At 39.8% G+C, this 14,881-nt stretch overlaps 1 protein-coding gene across 7 annotated transcripts in view; it reads right to left on the bottom strand.

Annotated features, from left to right (window-relative positions):
- The window catches only part of LOC110530463 (dystrobrevin alpha), a 38,410-nt gene extending 26,380 nt beyond the window's left edge, over positions 1 to 12,030 (bottom strand). For 2 of the 7 annotated variants that reach the window (XM_036986088.1, XM_036986091.1), the window contains exons 1-7: positions 9,946 to 10,182; positions 6,468 to 6,535; positions 6,061 to 6,141; positions 3,601 to 3,814; positions 1,368 to 1,453; positions 627 to 781; positions 302 to 407 (exon numbers count right to left, since the gene is read on the bottom strand). In XM_036986088.1, the coding sequence (XP_036841983.1) occupies positions 302 to 407; positions 627 to 781; positions 1,368 to 1,453; positions 3,601 to 3,814; positions 6,061 to 6,141; positions 6,468 to 6,535; positions 9,946 to 9,962 (727 nt within the window). In that variant the 5' untranslated portion in view covers positions 9,963 to 10,182. Of the gene's footprint in view, positions 1 to 301; positions 408 to 626; positions 782 to 1,367; positions 1,454 to 3,600; positions 3,815 to 6,060; positions 6,142 to 6,467; positions 6,536 to 9,945; positions 10,183 to 11,792 lie in introns of those variants that run through there. The other 5 variants (XM_036986092.1, XM_036986094.1, XM_036986089.1 and 2 more) reach the window with 3 other exon arrangements.
- Positions 12,031 to 14,881: the final 2,851 nt, after the last annotated feature.

The following is a 14,881-nucleotide window of genomic DNA, read 5'->3' as shown; positions in this document are numbered from 1 at the left end:
TATCTTTATATAAGACAACAGCACTGGGATGTTTTGCAGGTTTCTCAGACAGCGTTCTTCAAATAAAGGAGTGTGTTCTGTGAACATCAGTGTGTGTGTGAGACTAATGACTCATTTTGTACCTTGTCAATCACGAGGGATTGGGCAGGGTGATGTGATGGTGGAAGGGTGTGTATGTGTGTGTGTGTTTGCGCAAGTGTGTCTACTATGTGGTGACTCAATGTGATGGTGTGAGACAAAATTCATACCCAGTGCTACCCAGGAACGTGTTAAATATGCCGTGGTGGCGGTGATGGCTCACCATTCTCCACATTAGCCAAGCGATGCATGAGTGGTAACCACACCAGACACTGAGGAGGAGGATCTGACATCATCGTGTCCAGGAATGTGTTGAGGGAGACCTTTTTCTGTCGACATGCAGTAGAGAGGACAGAGTTACACATCACATACAGGTTATGCATATGGGGTAGCTAGTACTACAAAGAAAATGTAGTTTTATTAAGGATGTTTTATACACAATTACAACATCCATCCAGTCTCTATACCTATAGTGTGTTATTCATTCATTCATTTATTGATTTACTTGAAAATGTATGTTAATTTTCAGTGTAGATGGGGACTCTTACCTGCTGTGCAAAGCAGGTTCTTGTGGCTTGCTCAGTATAGCCAAAGGAAGGCCCCTCAAAAACAGTCATTGGCAATTTGAGAACCTCCCTCAGAAACTGGTCGAATTGGGAGTACACCATTATGCCACCAGGGTCTGATATCTGTGAAAAAATATCTGTGAAGAAAATGGGAGGGGAGGCATTACTGCAAAATATATATAAATAATTTATCAAATTAATTGTCAGCTGTCACCATTGTTAGCTAATTGCAGCATTAGACAGTGCAATCATGCTGTGTATTGCATTTACAAAGAACAAAAACAAATTAAAGCTGTGTAGCAATACATAGTAATTACCACAAAACATAAGCTAAAATACCCTAACCTTCCATTTACTTTCCCCATGAGTTGCTGCGGCTGTCTGATGCACTAGATTTGGTGGATTATGTAATAAACCCTATCCTTCAGATTATAAATAATGACTTCTCCCAGCCGTGGAGAGTTAAGGGCCACTGTTCTCTTTTTCATCTAGGAACAATAGTGCACGCATACAGACTTCAAGGGAAAAACCCACTGGAACCAAATGTTGTTGTATTACTAAATTCCTCAATAGAGAGACTTCACTGACTAAACACATTTTAAATTGCTCAGGATAACTATTAATAAGTTAACAAAAAAGCTAACATTGACAATTCATTCTCTGCAAATAGTTAATTCTCTCTCTAATGTATTATTCTTAACAAAGATGAACGGGTGAGCTTACATCTTAATTTATCCAAAATCTTTCCTCCGCAGATGGTTGCTAGGGCCATCTTCACAACAAAGACAGACATTTTTCCGAGGCCTTCCCTAAAAGAGGAAATGTGTTTAGTATTTGTGTACTTGTATAATTTGAACAGGTCAAGAATATACAGTTTAAGAATAATACTTGCAATGATTTAAACACTTTAACATTAAAAGGATACTCCAGAGTCAGATGAACTCGTCAATACCATTTTTATGTCCCTGCGTGCAGTTTGGAGGAAGTTGCTAACTAGCGTTAGCATAACTGCTAACTAGCGTAAGCATAACTGCTAACTACAATATATATACAAAAGTACATGGACAACCCTTCAATTTAGTGGATTCAGCTATATCAGCCACACCTGTTGCTGACAGGTGTATAAAATTGAGCACACAGCCATGCAATATCTATAGACAAACATACTGAAGAGCGCAGTGACTTTCAACTTGGCACAGTATTAGGATTTTTTAAAAACATTTTATTTAAAAATCGTCTGTCCTCGGTTCCAAACTTCCTCTGGAAGCAACATCAGCACAAGAACTGTTCGTCGAGAGCTTCATGAAATGGGTTTCCATGGCAGAGCACCCCACACAAGCCTAAGATCACCATGCGCAATGCCAAGTGAAGGGCTGGAGTGGTGTAAAGTTCGCCGCCATTGGACTCTGGAGCAGTGGAAACGCGCTCTATGAAGTGATGAATTACGCTTCACAATCTGACAGTCCGATGACAAATCTGGGTTAGGCAGAAGCCAGGAGAACGCTACCTGCCCCAATGCATAGTGCCAACTGTAACATTTGGTGGGAGGAGGAATAATGACCTGGGGATGTTTTTCATGGTTTGGGCTAGGCCCCTTAGTTCCAGTGAAGGGAAATCTTAACGCTACAGCATAAAATGATATTCTAGATGATTCTGTGCTTCCAACTTTGTGGCAACAGTTTGGGAAAGGCCCTTTCCTGTTTCAGCATGACAATGCCCCCGTGCACAAAGCGAGGTCCATACAGAAATGGTTTGTCGAGATCGGTGTGGAAGAACTTGACTGGCCTGCACAGAGCCCTGAACTCAACCCCATCGAATACCTTTGGGATGAATTGGAATGCCGATTGCGAGCCAGGCCTAATCACCCAACATCAGTGCCTGACCTCACTAATGCTCTTGTGGCTAAATGGAAGCAAGTCTCTACAGCAATGTTCCAACATCTAGTGGAAAGCCTTCCCAGAAGAGTGGAGGCTGTTATAGCAGCAACGGTGGGACCAACTCCATATTAATTCCCATAATTTTGGAATGAGATATTCGACGAGCTGGTGTCCACAAACTTTTGGTCATGTAGTGTAGCATTAGAGAAATGACTGGATATCTATGGTAACTGCTAGCATGCTAGTAAATACCATAGAATTCCAGTCATTGCACTAACCGTAGTTAGCATTTGTTCACAAAACTATGTTTAACTTCCTTCATACTGGATTCAGAAACCTAAAAATGGTATCCATGAGTTCATCTGACTCTGGGGAAGTAAATAAAGGACTTCATTGCCAAAATCCTTAGTATCCCTTTAAGTTGCTCTTATACCTGTGCAACCTGCCTGGAACGGTAGCCTAGTGGTTAAAGTGTTGGGCCGGTAACCGAAAGGTTGCTACATCAAATCCCTGAGCTGACAAGGTAAAAATCTGTCATTCTGCCCCTGACCAAGGCTGTAAATAAGACTTTGTTCTTAACTGACTTGCCTAGTTAAATAAATTAAAAATAACGCTTAAAACAAGCAAAAATGGCCCAATGTTCCTAGGCTGTAAATAAGACTTTGTTCTTAACTGACTTGCCTAGTTAAATAAATTAAAAATAACGCTTAAAACAAGCAAAAAGGGCCCAATTGCATTTATCTTCACTATGTAATTTTTACTGTTTACTTTCTCTTGTCTTTCATCAGAAGTAAAGATGAATCAATGGCACAAGAACATTGTGAGACCATTGCATCGTTATAACTACATTCAGTCTGGACTTCCATCCTCCCATGAAAGACCTTGTGTACTGTGAACAGATTTATCACCTATCAACACTTCCCTTCAATTAAATGACACACGCACACACACGCACGCACACACACACACACATACACACACACACACACACACACACACACACACACACACAGAAAAAAACAGCGCGTCATCATGCTCAGTGAACGTCCCACAGTAATGAGGTGATGGTGGATACTCACGGGTCATAGGCAGCCAGGAGAAAGTTGAGTAGCAGACTGATGGACTGTTCCACATTGATCTGGTGTGTGGTGGGCATGCGCTTGTTGAGCTGGTAGAAGATGGTCGATAGTATTGCTTCCAGGCGAGCCACAGTGAACTCTGTGTTGAGGTCCATGGTGTTCAGGCCGTTCTCTCTGAACGCCTCGATCACGTTCCAGATGTCCACCAAATGGACTGTAAAAGAACAGAATGGAATAGAATCCAATAGAAATGCATGTACACTGTTCTCTTTTAGCAGTCATTTTTTAGAGACAACTTTACAACTATTACTATCAAACACAGGATATCACACCATACTCACGACTAGTACTATCAAACACAGGATATCACACCATACTCACGACTATTACTATCAAACACAGGATATCACACCATACTCACGACCATTACTATCAAACGCAGGATATCACACCATACTCACAACTATTACTATCAAACGCAGGATATCACACCATACTCACGACTATTACTATCAAATACAGGATATCACACCATACTCACAACTATTACTATCAAACACAGGATATCACACCATACTCACAACTATTACTATCAAACGCAGGATATCACACCATACTCACGACTATTACTATCAAACACAGGATATCACACCATACTCACGAATATTACTATCAAACACAGGATATCACACCATACTCACGACTATTACTTTCAAACACAGGATATCACACCATACTCACGACTATTACTATCAAACACAGGATATCACACCATACTCACGACTATTACTATCAAACACAGGATATCACACCATTCTCACGACTATTACTATCAAACACAGGATATCACACCATACTCACGACTATTACTATCAAACACAGGATATCACACCATACTCACGACTATTACTATCAAACACAGGATATCACACCATACTCATGACTATACTATCAAACACAGGATATCACACCATACTCACGACTATTACTATCAAACACAGGATATCACACCATACTCACGACTATTACTATCAAACAGAGGATATCACACCATACTCACGACTATTACTATCAAACACAGGATATCACACCATACTCACGACTATTACTATCAAACACAGGATATCACACCATACTCACGACTATTACTATCAAACACAGGATATCACACCATACTCACGACTATTACTATCAAACACAGGATATCACACCATACTCACGACTATTACTATCAAACACAGGATATCACACCATACTCACAACTATTACTATCAAATACAGGATATCACACCATACTCACGACTATTACTATCAAACACAGGATATCACACCATACTCACGACTATTACTATCAAACGCAGGATATCACACCATACTCACGACTATTACTATCAAACACAGGATATCACACCATACTCACGACTATTACTATCAAACACAGGATATCACACCATACTCACGACTATTACTATCAAACACAGGATATCACACAATACTCACGACCATTACTATCAAACACAGGATATCACACCATACTCACAACTATTACTATCAAACGCAGGATATCACACCATTCTCACGACTATTACTATCAAACACAGGATATCACACCATACTCACGACTATTACTATCAAACACAGGATATCACACCATACTCACGACTATTACTATCAAACACAGGATATCACACCATACTCACGACTATTACTATCAAACACAGGATATCACACCATTCTCACGACTATTACTATCAAACACAGGATATCACACCATACTCACAACTATTACTATCAAACGCAGGATATCACACCATACTCACGACCATTACTATGAAACGCAGGATATCACACCATACTCCCGACTATTACTATCAAACACAGGATATCACACCATACTCACGACTATTACTATCAAACACAGGATATCACACCATACTCACGACTATTACTATCAAACACAGGATATCACACCATACTCACAACTATTACTATCAAACACAGGATATCACACCATACTCACGACTATTACTATCAAACACAGGATATCACACCATACTCACGACTATTACTATCAAACACAGGATATCACACCATACTCACGACTATTACTATCAAACACAGGATATCACACCATTCTCACGACTATTACTATCAAACACAGGATATCACACCATACTCACGACTATTACTATCAAACACAGGATATCACACCATACTCACAACCATTACTATCAAACACAGGATATCACACCATACTCACGACTATTACTATCAAACACAGGATATCACACCATACTCACGACTATTACTATCAAACACAGGATATCACACCATACTCACGACTATTACTATCAAACACAGGATATCACACCATACTCACGACTATTACTATCAAACACAGGATATCACACCATACTCACAACTATTACTATCAAACGCAGGATATCACACCATACTCACGATTGCATTTCTTCTGAACGAATCTGAGTTTGCAAGCAGTTCTATATGTGGACAATCTTATGGAATCCAACTCTTGTGCCCCTGTAGGAAAAATACATTAATTGTGAAAGGCAATGTGAAAGACAGTAACACAGGAATGCTGCTGAGGATAGACTGTGCGGAGCTCTTGGGAGAAAAGTGTTGCTCATAGGCTATTCATGTGGACATTAACACTAGATGTGTGTCTAGTTTTCCGAATGAACGCTGTTCTTCTGTGTAGGCCTATACTGGATGCTAATTATATTAATATTTTGTAGAAGTAACCTAGTAAATGACTTGGTAAATGTCATTAATAACATTATTATGTATACTATAGTTATAATACTTGGAATGTGTGTCTCTCTTTAGAGATGGCCCTGGACACTTACGCATCTCTGCGAACAGTTGTCGTCTCTCCGCCATGATGTCGCCACTCCTCCCACGATCTTCAATCATTCTGATCAGAAGGAGAGGAAAACTGAGTGACTATTCATTAGTAATGACTTAGCAGGATTACACCACTGGATATGACAGTTTACTTTCTAATAGTGATACCTTTGTAATGGATGAATGTGTGCAGCAAAATATAGTGCTTCCCAGGTAATCATTTTGCCATTTGAATACATGAATGTAACACTACTAACTCAACAGCTTGTTAGTAGTTGTAGTATTATTCACATAGTAGTGCTACTGCTCAGCTGTAACTTCTATCATGTACTGTATGTCCTACGGTCCTACTGACTCGATGCATTTAGCAAGCCCTCAGTACAGAGTTAAACACACTATTCAACAAGCGCAACACTATCCCCTTGGCTATCACCACCATTACACTCTACATACTGTATCATCATCCACTTGATGTCACTATCCACACACTATTTTCTAAATTCACTTCATTGCCTGAATCCGCACAAGATACTGTATTAGTAGTTCCAAGAGGCCATCACTAAACATCATCTGTAAAATTATTGACACTTAGGGTCATTTTTTTTCATCAATGCTGAGCATTTTTTACCTCCTCACACTGCCCATCTTCACTTGAATAAATGGTGGCATGCATGACCAGTGTTTCCTCTATATTTATTTAAATTGTGGCAGCCACTCCAAATAATACGATGTAAAATGTTTTCATTGTAAACTTAAATGACTAAAACTAAATATACTGTACAGTATGTAGAAAAGATAATGGAGCTATGCATTTTAAATAAGGTAATATTTGAGAACTAACCAAACTGTCCAGTGTTTCCAGGTTCCTATGAAATATGACCTATAATTACCTACAATATGAATGAAATAGTTTTCCTTCCAAAAACTGGTAGCTAAGTATGTTAAAAAGCAGATGTTCTATGTCGGAATGGTGTGAGTGTACCCCAACAACAGAATGGTATGGGTGTACCCCAACAACAGAATGGTATGGGTGTACCCCAACAACAGAATGGTATGGGTGTACCCCAACAACAGAATGGTATGGGTGTACCCCAACAACAGAATGGTATGGGTGTACCCCAACAACAGAATGGTATGGGTGTACCCCAACAACAGAATGGTATGGGTGTACCCCAACAACAGAATGGTATGGGTGTACCCCAAACAACAGAATGGTATGGGTGTACCCCAACAACAGAATGGTATGGGTGTATCCCAACAACAGAATGGTATGGGTGTACCCCAACAACAGAATGGTATGGGTGTACCCCAACAAAAGAATGGTATGGGTGTACCCCAACAACAGAATGGTATGGGTGTACCCCAACAACAGAATGGTATGGGTGTACCCCAACAACAGAATGGTGTGGGTGTACCCCAACAACAGAATGGTATAGGTGTACCCCAACAACAGAATGGTGTGGGCATATACCAGTGATTAAAAATATTAATACAGTAGACCACTGATTGGCCAGCTCATTCTCCCCAAGACCACTGATTGGCCAGCTCATCTTTCTCAGTAGTATGACATCATATTCTATAGCCTTGGTCTGTTTAAGATGCAAGTTTGAGATGGGGTTCGTCTCCAATTTATGCTTTGGCCACAAATGCGAGTATAGGTTGAGTCAACAATATTATTTGGGTATTAGTTAACAGAATATGAACTTTTAAAAGTTAGATTTTCACTGGACAGTTACTTCAAAAGTCCAAATGTGTAGAATTGCAGGAAATTAGCTTTAATTGAACATGTTCTCTCAGCACCATGATTTTTTGTTGTTGTAGAATTACAGGAAACTAGCTTTAAAACTGTAAAATATTATCTCTGCCCCATGGTAAAATGTGTAGAATTGCAGGAAATTAGCTTTAAAACAGCAAAAACCAGTCTGTGCAGCCAAGAGGGACTCTAAAATCCTAGGGGAAACACTGATGACAGATATGTTCTTACCGGTTGACCTTCAGGACACATGCAAACAAAAGTCAGGGCATTGAAAAACTTGAGTGAAACAAGGAAGAGTGTTTCACAGGGGGCAGAGTGGCAGAGCGAGCGAACGCTCACACCATGCTTCGCTGCACTGTCCAAGGCTGTCTAATACACATAGTCATGTGCTAAGTTGCCATAGTAACAAATAATCTTTTTTTGTTTTATTTTTATTTTTTGAATTTTACCCCTTTTTTCTCCCCAATTTCGTGGTATCCAATTGTTGTAGTAGCTACTATCTTGTCTCATTGCTACAACTCCCGTACGGGCTCGGGAGAGACGAAGGCTGAATGTCATGCGTCCTCTGATACACAACCCAACCAGCCGTACTGCTTCTTAACACAGCGCGCATCCAACCCGGAAGCCAGCCGCACCAATGTGTCGGAGGCTACACCGTGCACCTGGCAACCTTGGCTAGCGCGCACTGCGCCCGGCCCGCCACAGGAGACGCTGGTGCGCGATGAGACAAGGAGATCCCTACCGACCAATCCCTCCCTAACCCGGACGACGCTAGGCCAATTGTGCGTCGCCCCACGGACCTCCCGGTCGAGGCCGATTGTAAGAAAGAATCTTGTCACTCCATTGTCCATTTAAAAAAAAAATAGGGTGCAATGTCTTCGTATCCCCTTAGAGTGGTCCAAGTTTGTGGAGCAAGGGTTTTCACCACCCTCTCGTCATACATCTTCTCTTGAAGATCTAACAGACACCATTCATGTTTGAATCAGGATTTGAATACATTGTAATTACAAATAGAATAAAACTAGGATAGAACTTGTCAATTATACAATGAGAACAGAAATGATAAACAACTTTGACTCATTACACTCGTTCTACTAAGACTGGCCAATTTTCAACAAATAAGACTTTAGAATTTATATAATTGAAAGTGATAAATATGCTAATATTATGCAGGAACTTCCAAATGTTTCATTACAAATTCTAATTCAAGGTACTGTACACATAAACAAAGATGACAACAATTTTTCTGCACACAGATCCTTTTCTGCAGAGTTACGCCCTCTGTGGTAACACTGGGTAAAATTGGTTAAAAAAAATACTGAAATCATTAGACACGGTATTTATACCATAAAGATGACTGTAAACAAAAACTATCTGTCTGTAATGTAAAGTTTTAGTTGAAGTAAGTAACAACAATGTAAAACACTTTTTAGTTAATAATTCATGAATCATCCAAGAGCAATCTACGGTAGATGTCTCGTATACAGTAGTACAGAAACACATAACTAACTAATAATAACATGTTAACATACTCAAACTCCCTTTTCATATCACAAAAGTAACAGAGACAAGTTCTTGTGCTAAGTATTTGACCTTACAAAGGCTATTTTTAAACTGTGAAATAAATAGCTAAGATTGACACAAACTACTATTCCCCTGGTGAAGATTGAAAACTACAAGCAACACAAATCAGGAGATTACAAACTTGTCAATGTTGAACGTACCCTTCAGAATGTACCATGTTCCTCTGTTTCCTTCTCCTTCTCCTTGTCTGTCTGTGTGCTACTCCAAAGGTTTGTCTTTCTTAACAACTGTACAGAGTATAAATCCCTCTCTACCAGGCAAGCATGACAACAAAAGCAGCCAGCCTCAGTTGGACGGTGGTTTGCTTAGCTACAGTCAGATATCTGAAATTAGAAACTGTCAGGACACAGCTTGTGCTGCTGCCTCTATCTTTAACTTCAAATGAGCAGGCTCCACATTCTTGTACAGATTTGCTGGCTCTCCAGTTGCAGTCCCTTCCAACCTCTCGCTTGGCGCCTGCCCAGCAAGCATTACTCTTGCTCTGTGCCAGTGTCAAATACACTTGCAGTATTAGAAAATAACTGCCCTGAAACGAGCAAATCATCGTACACCATAAACTAAACATTGCAGATGACTTGTAACTCTCCACCTCTGCCAGAATCAAACTGAGGCTATAAAGTCAGTTTCTCTCAGCGTTATTAAAATGATCACATTTATTGCTGCAGGGGATATATACTCTCTTGCCCAGTTATTAACTGAGTTCCAGGCCCGCTGAACCATTCCCTTATAAGTCCCTTATTTATATTATGGCTCTATTTTTACCACAGGCGAAGAAAGAAAAGCACAGGAGACTGTGGTGTTTTTCATGTATATTCTTAAACTACTTGGATCAGGTTGTCATACAGTATTTCCGGGACACGAGCAGTTGCTTGAGTTGTGGCCCTGCATATGCCCATAGCAGACTGAGTCATAAGCTACATATTGCAGCTGTTCATGTATTTACTTTCATCCACTGATTGCCCAGTGTTATTTTTACATCATTAGAATATAATTGATGTTGGCACCTGATTTCCAACCACAGTGTAGAGCTGGGTGTAGAGCTGTCTACTTTGTTCAGTTATGAAGTTAACTGTACAGAAATCACCAACAAAAACGCCCATCACATATTGAAATGGTGTATTTATAGCAGCCTATATAGTCAGTTAATAAGACGTCTAAACAGTCTTATGTTGTCTGTCTGGGAGTCTATTACACTGGACACTGCATGTCTCTGAGTTGCCCCAGTCAGTTATCTGCTCGTGGGGCCTCTGGCCTGGGCAGACAGCACTGAACTGGTACAACTCAGAGACATTGCAAAGAGGCCATGGGTCATTGCTCCACAAGACAAAAACTCACGAGTGTTCTTGACGTGTTTATGGTTGTTGTTCCTGAATAGAACTGTGTGGTTCCTGAACTGACACTGTGTTCCAACGTGAACTCCTTGATGGAGGAAAAAAAACTGATACTGGCAACTTTATACTGGTGATTAGTGAAGCTGCTTCAGGTAATCTCTGCAACAGAAACAACTGGATGGGTAGGAAATGTATGAGCTATATACCAAACTGTTGGTTAATGATGCCATTACAGTTTTACAACCAGCCATGATGGCCATGTCAATGACTAGATTATTTTATCTAGAATGGATCATGCTCAGCTCTAGTGTATTTCAGAAAGAATTGAGAAACAGTAAGATATTTCAATGTTTTTGTCAAACACACATGATGAGTGAAGAAAGGCAACAGGCAGCAGATGACAGATTTATATGCACATCGATTGCAAAATAACCCGTATCCCTGTAACGACAGAAGCATCCCTACAAATGAGCGACATAACGGTGTCATTTTTACAACATCCAAATAGTCAATAGTTTAACCCTATTAATTGACATGCATTTTGCCTCGTGATACATTTTTTTTCTCGATCTCACTAGTTCCCACTACACAGTAACTTAGTGATAATTCTCGTTTCACTACCGATGTTGCAGTGCATTTGTGCTGTCTATACTTACCAGGACATCGAGGCATGGTCATAAAACTGCATTGTTTACCTCCAGGAATTGAAGTGTCAGCCGTATCCATATATATGATTACGATTCATTTAGACCAATTCACCATTACACCTAGAACGCTGCTAATCCTGTTATTACTAACGCTTTTTGCAATGGTGCTGTATTCGAAATGTTCGCGTAACGTTAGCACTACCCAACATTTGCTTCGAGTATGTGGCCTCTGCCGATGACGTAATGCGGAATCTCTTAACTTGCGCCAGTGTACAAATATTGAAGTTGACAAAAGAAACATATAAACACATAATGATTCAACCCACCATGACTACAATGCACAGGAAGTATACGTGCCGTGTCTGGAAACAATCCCCATCAGATTGTTTTATTATTATCATTATTCAAAAGTTTGGGGACACAGAAATGTCCTTGTTTTTGAAATGGAAGCGCATTTTTTGTCCATTAAAATAACATCAAATTGATCAGAAATACAGACATTGTTAATGTTGTAAATGACTATTGTAGCCGGAAACGGCAGATTTTTTATGGAATATATACATGCTTACAGAGGCCCATTATCAGCAACCATCACTCTTGTGTTCCAATGGCACATTGTGTTAGCTAATCCAAGTTTATAATTTTAAAAGGCTAATTGATCATTTGAAAACCCTTTTGCAATTATGTTAGCACAGCTGTTCTGATTAAAGAAGCAAAGACCTTTCTTCTGAACCTAGTCAGTCTATTCTTGTTCTGAGAAATGAAGGCTATTACATGCGAGAAATTGCCAAGAAACTGAAGATCTCGAACAACGCTGTGTACTACTCCCTTCACAGAACAGCGCAAACTGTCTCTAACCAGAATAGAAAGAGGAGTGGGAGGCCCCGGTGCACAACTGAGCAAGAAGACAAGTACATTAGAGTGTCTAGTTTGAGAAACAGTTCTCAACTGGCAGCTTCATTAAATAGCACCCGCAAAACACCAGTCTCAACGTCAACAGGGATGAGGCGACTCTGGGATGCTGGCCTTCTAGGCAGAGTTGCAAAGAAAAATCCATATCTCTGACTGACCAATAAAAATAAAAGATTAAGATGGGCAAAATAACACAGACACTGGACAGGGGAACTCTGCCTAGAAGGCCAGCATCCCGGAGTCGCCTCTTCACTGTTGACGTTGAGACTTGTGTTTTGCGGATACTGTTTAATGAAGTTGCCAGTTGAGGACTTGTGAGGTGTCTGTTTCTCAAACTAGACACTCTAATGTACTTGTCCTCTTGTTCAGTTGTGCACTGGGGCCTCCCACTTATTGCTTCTTTAATCAGAACAACAGTTTTCAGCTGTGCTAACATAATTGCAAAAGGGATTTCTAATGATCAATTAACCTTTTAAAATGATAAACTTGGATTAGCTAACACAATGTGCCATTGGAACACAGGAGTGATGGTTGCTGATAATGGGCCTCTGTACACCTATGTAGATATTCCATAAAAAATCTGCCGTTTCCAGCTACAATAGTCATTTACAACATTAATGATGTCTACACTGTATTTCTGATCAATTTGATGTTATTTTATTGGACAACAAATGTGCTTTTCTTTCAAAAACAAGGACATTTCTAGGAGACCCCAAACTTTTGAACGGTAGTGAGTATATATATAAATATATATACAGTACCAGTCAAAAGTTTGGACACACCTACTTATTATTTTTATTATTTTTACTATTTTCTACATTGTAGAATAATAGTGAAGACATCAACACTATGAAATAACACATATGGAATCAGGGAGTAACCAAAAAAAGTGATAGCCAGATAGCATAAATATCCAGATAGCCTTAATCCTTTAAGCGAATCCTTCCCCTAACCCTAACCTTAACCTTTTAGCTAACCCTAACCCTTTAACCTAACTCCTAAACTTAGCCAAATGTCTCAGATTTACGTACAGAATAACACAAAATGCTCTGAGATCAGGTTTCCAATTTAGGCAGATGTTAGAGGGCCTCTGCTTTGATGTCAGAGGGCCTCTGCTTCAGCACAGCAACCGGTGCATCAAATCACCAACAGGCTCCTGAACAGCTTCTATCCCCAAGCCATAAGACTGCTAAATAGCTAACAAAATGGCTACACAAACTGAGTTTTTTATTTGATTTATTTCACCTTTATTTAACCAGGTAGGACAATTGAGAACAAGTTCTCATTTACAACTGCGACCTGGCCAAGATAAAGCAAAGCAGTGCGACACACAACAGAGTTACACATGGGATTGTTGACCCTTGTATTTTATATTTTAGTCTCTATGCACACTCACAGGACTCTACACACTCATGAACACTGACACTCCAACACACACACACACACACACACACACACACACACACACACACACACACACACACACACACACACACACACACACACACACACACACACACACACACACACACTTAATTTGCTCACACACACACACTCACATACAATAATCATAAACGCTGCTGCTACTTTGTTTATCATATATCCTGATGTCTATTACTGCAATATCCCTGCACATTGTAAATATGGAATTGGAACTGACCCTGTATATAGCTTACTTACTTGTGTTCTTCTTAATTCTTTGTATGTGTGTGTTTTTGTTCTGCCTTATGTTATTTTTAGTACTACATTGATATTGATTACTGCATTGTTGGGTTAAGAAAGACATTTCACTGTACTTGTGCACGTGACATTACAACTTGAAACTTTACTTAAGAATGTGTTTGTTTCATATGGTTGTTTTGCTTTTCATCTTTTGTCCTACTGGGCACACACTGGTTGAATCAACGTTGTTTCCACGTAATTTCAAGGAAATTACGTTGAACCAACTGGAATAGACGTTGAATTGACGTCTGTGCCAGTGGGGTGTAATTGATGTGTTTATAGATATGTATAGTGTAATTGTTGTTTATTGGTGTGTTCATGCAGAGCTCATGTGCGAAAGAGACCGCGGTCTCAGCATGACTCCCTGCTTAAATTAAGGTTAAAAAACAACCTAAAAAATAAATGGTGGCTGTGTCGAGTGGAGTGGACTTGAGACAGCTGAGGCAGCAGGTATGTATTGTGTT

The sequence above is a fragment of the Oncorhynchus mykiss genome, chromosome 8 (genome assembly GCF_013265735.2).
Source record: "Oncorhynchus mykiss isolate Arlee chromosome 8, USDA_OmykA_1.1, whole genome shotgun sequence".
Classification (NCBI taxonomy): domain Eukaryota; kingdom Metazoa; phylum Chordata; class Actinopteri; order Salmoniformes; family Salmonidae; genus Oncorhynchus; species Oncorhynchus mykiss.
The sequence above is the reverse complement of the archived record's forward strand: the minus strand, read 5'-3'. Positions and strand labels throughout refer to the sequence as shown.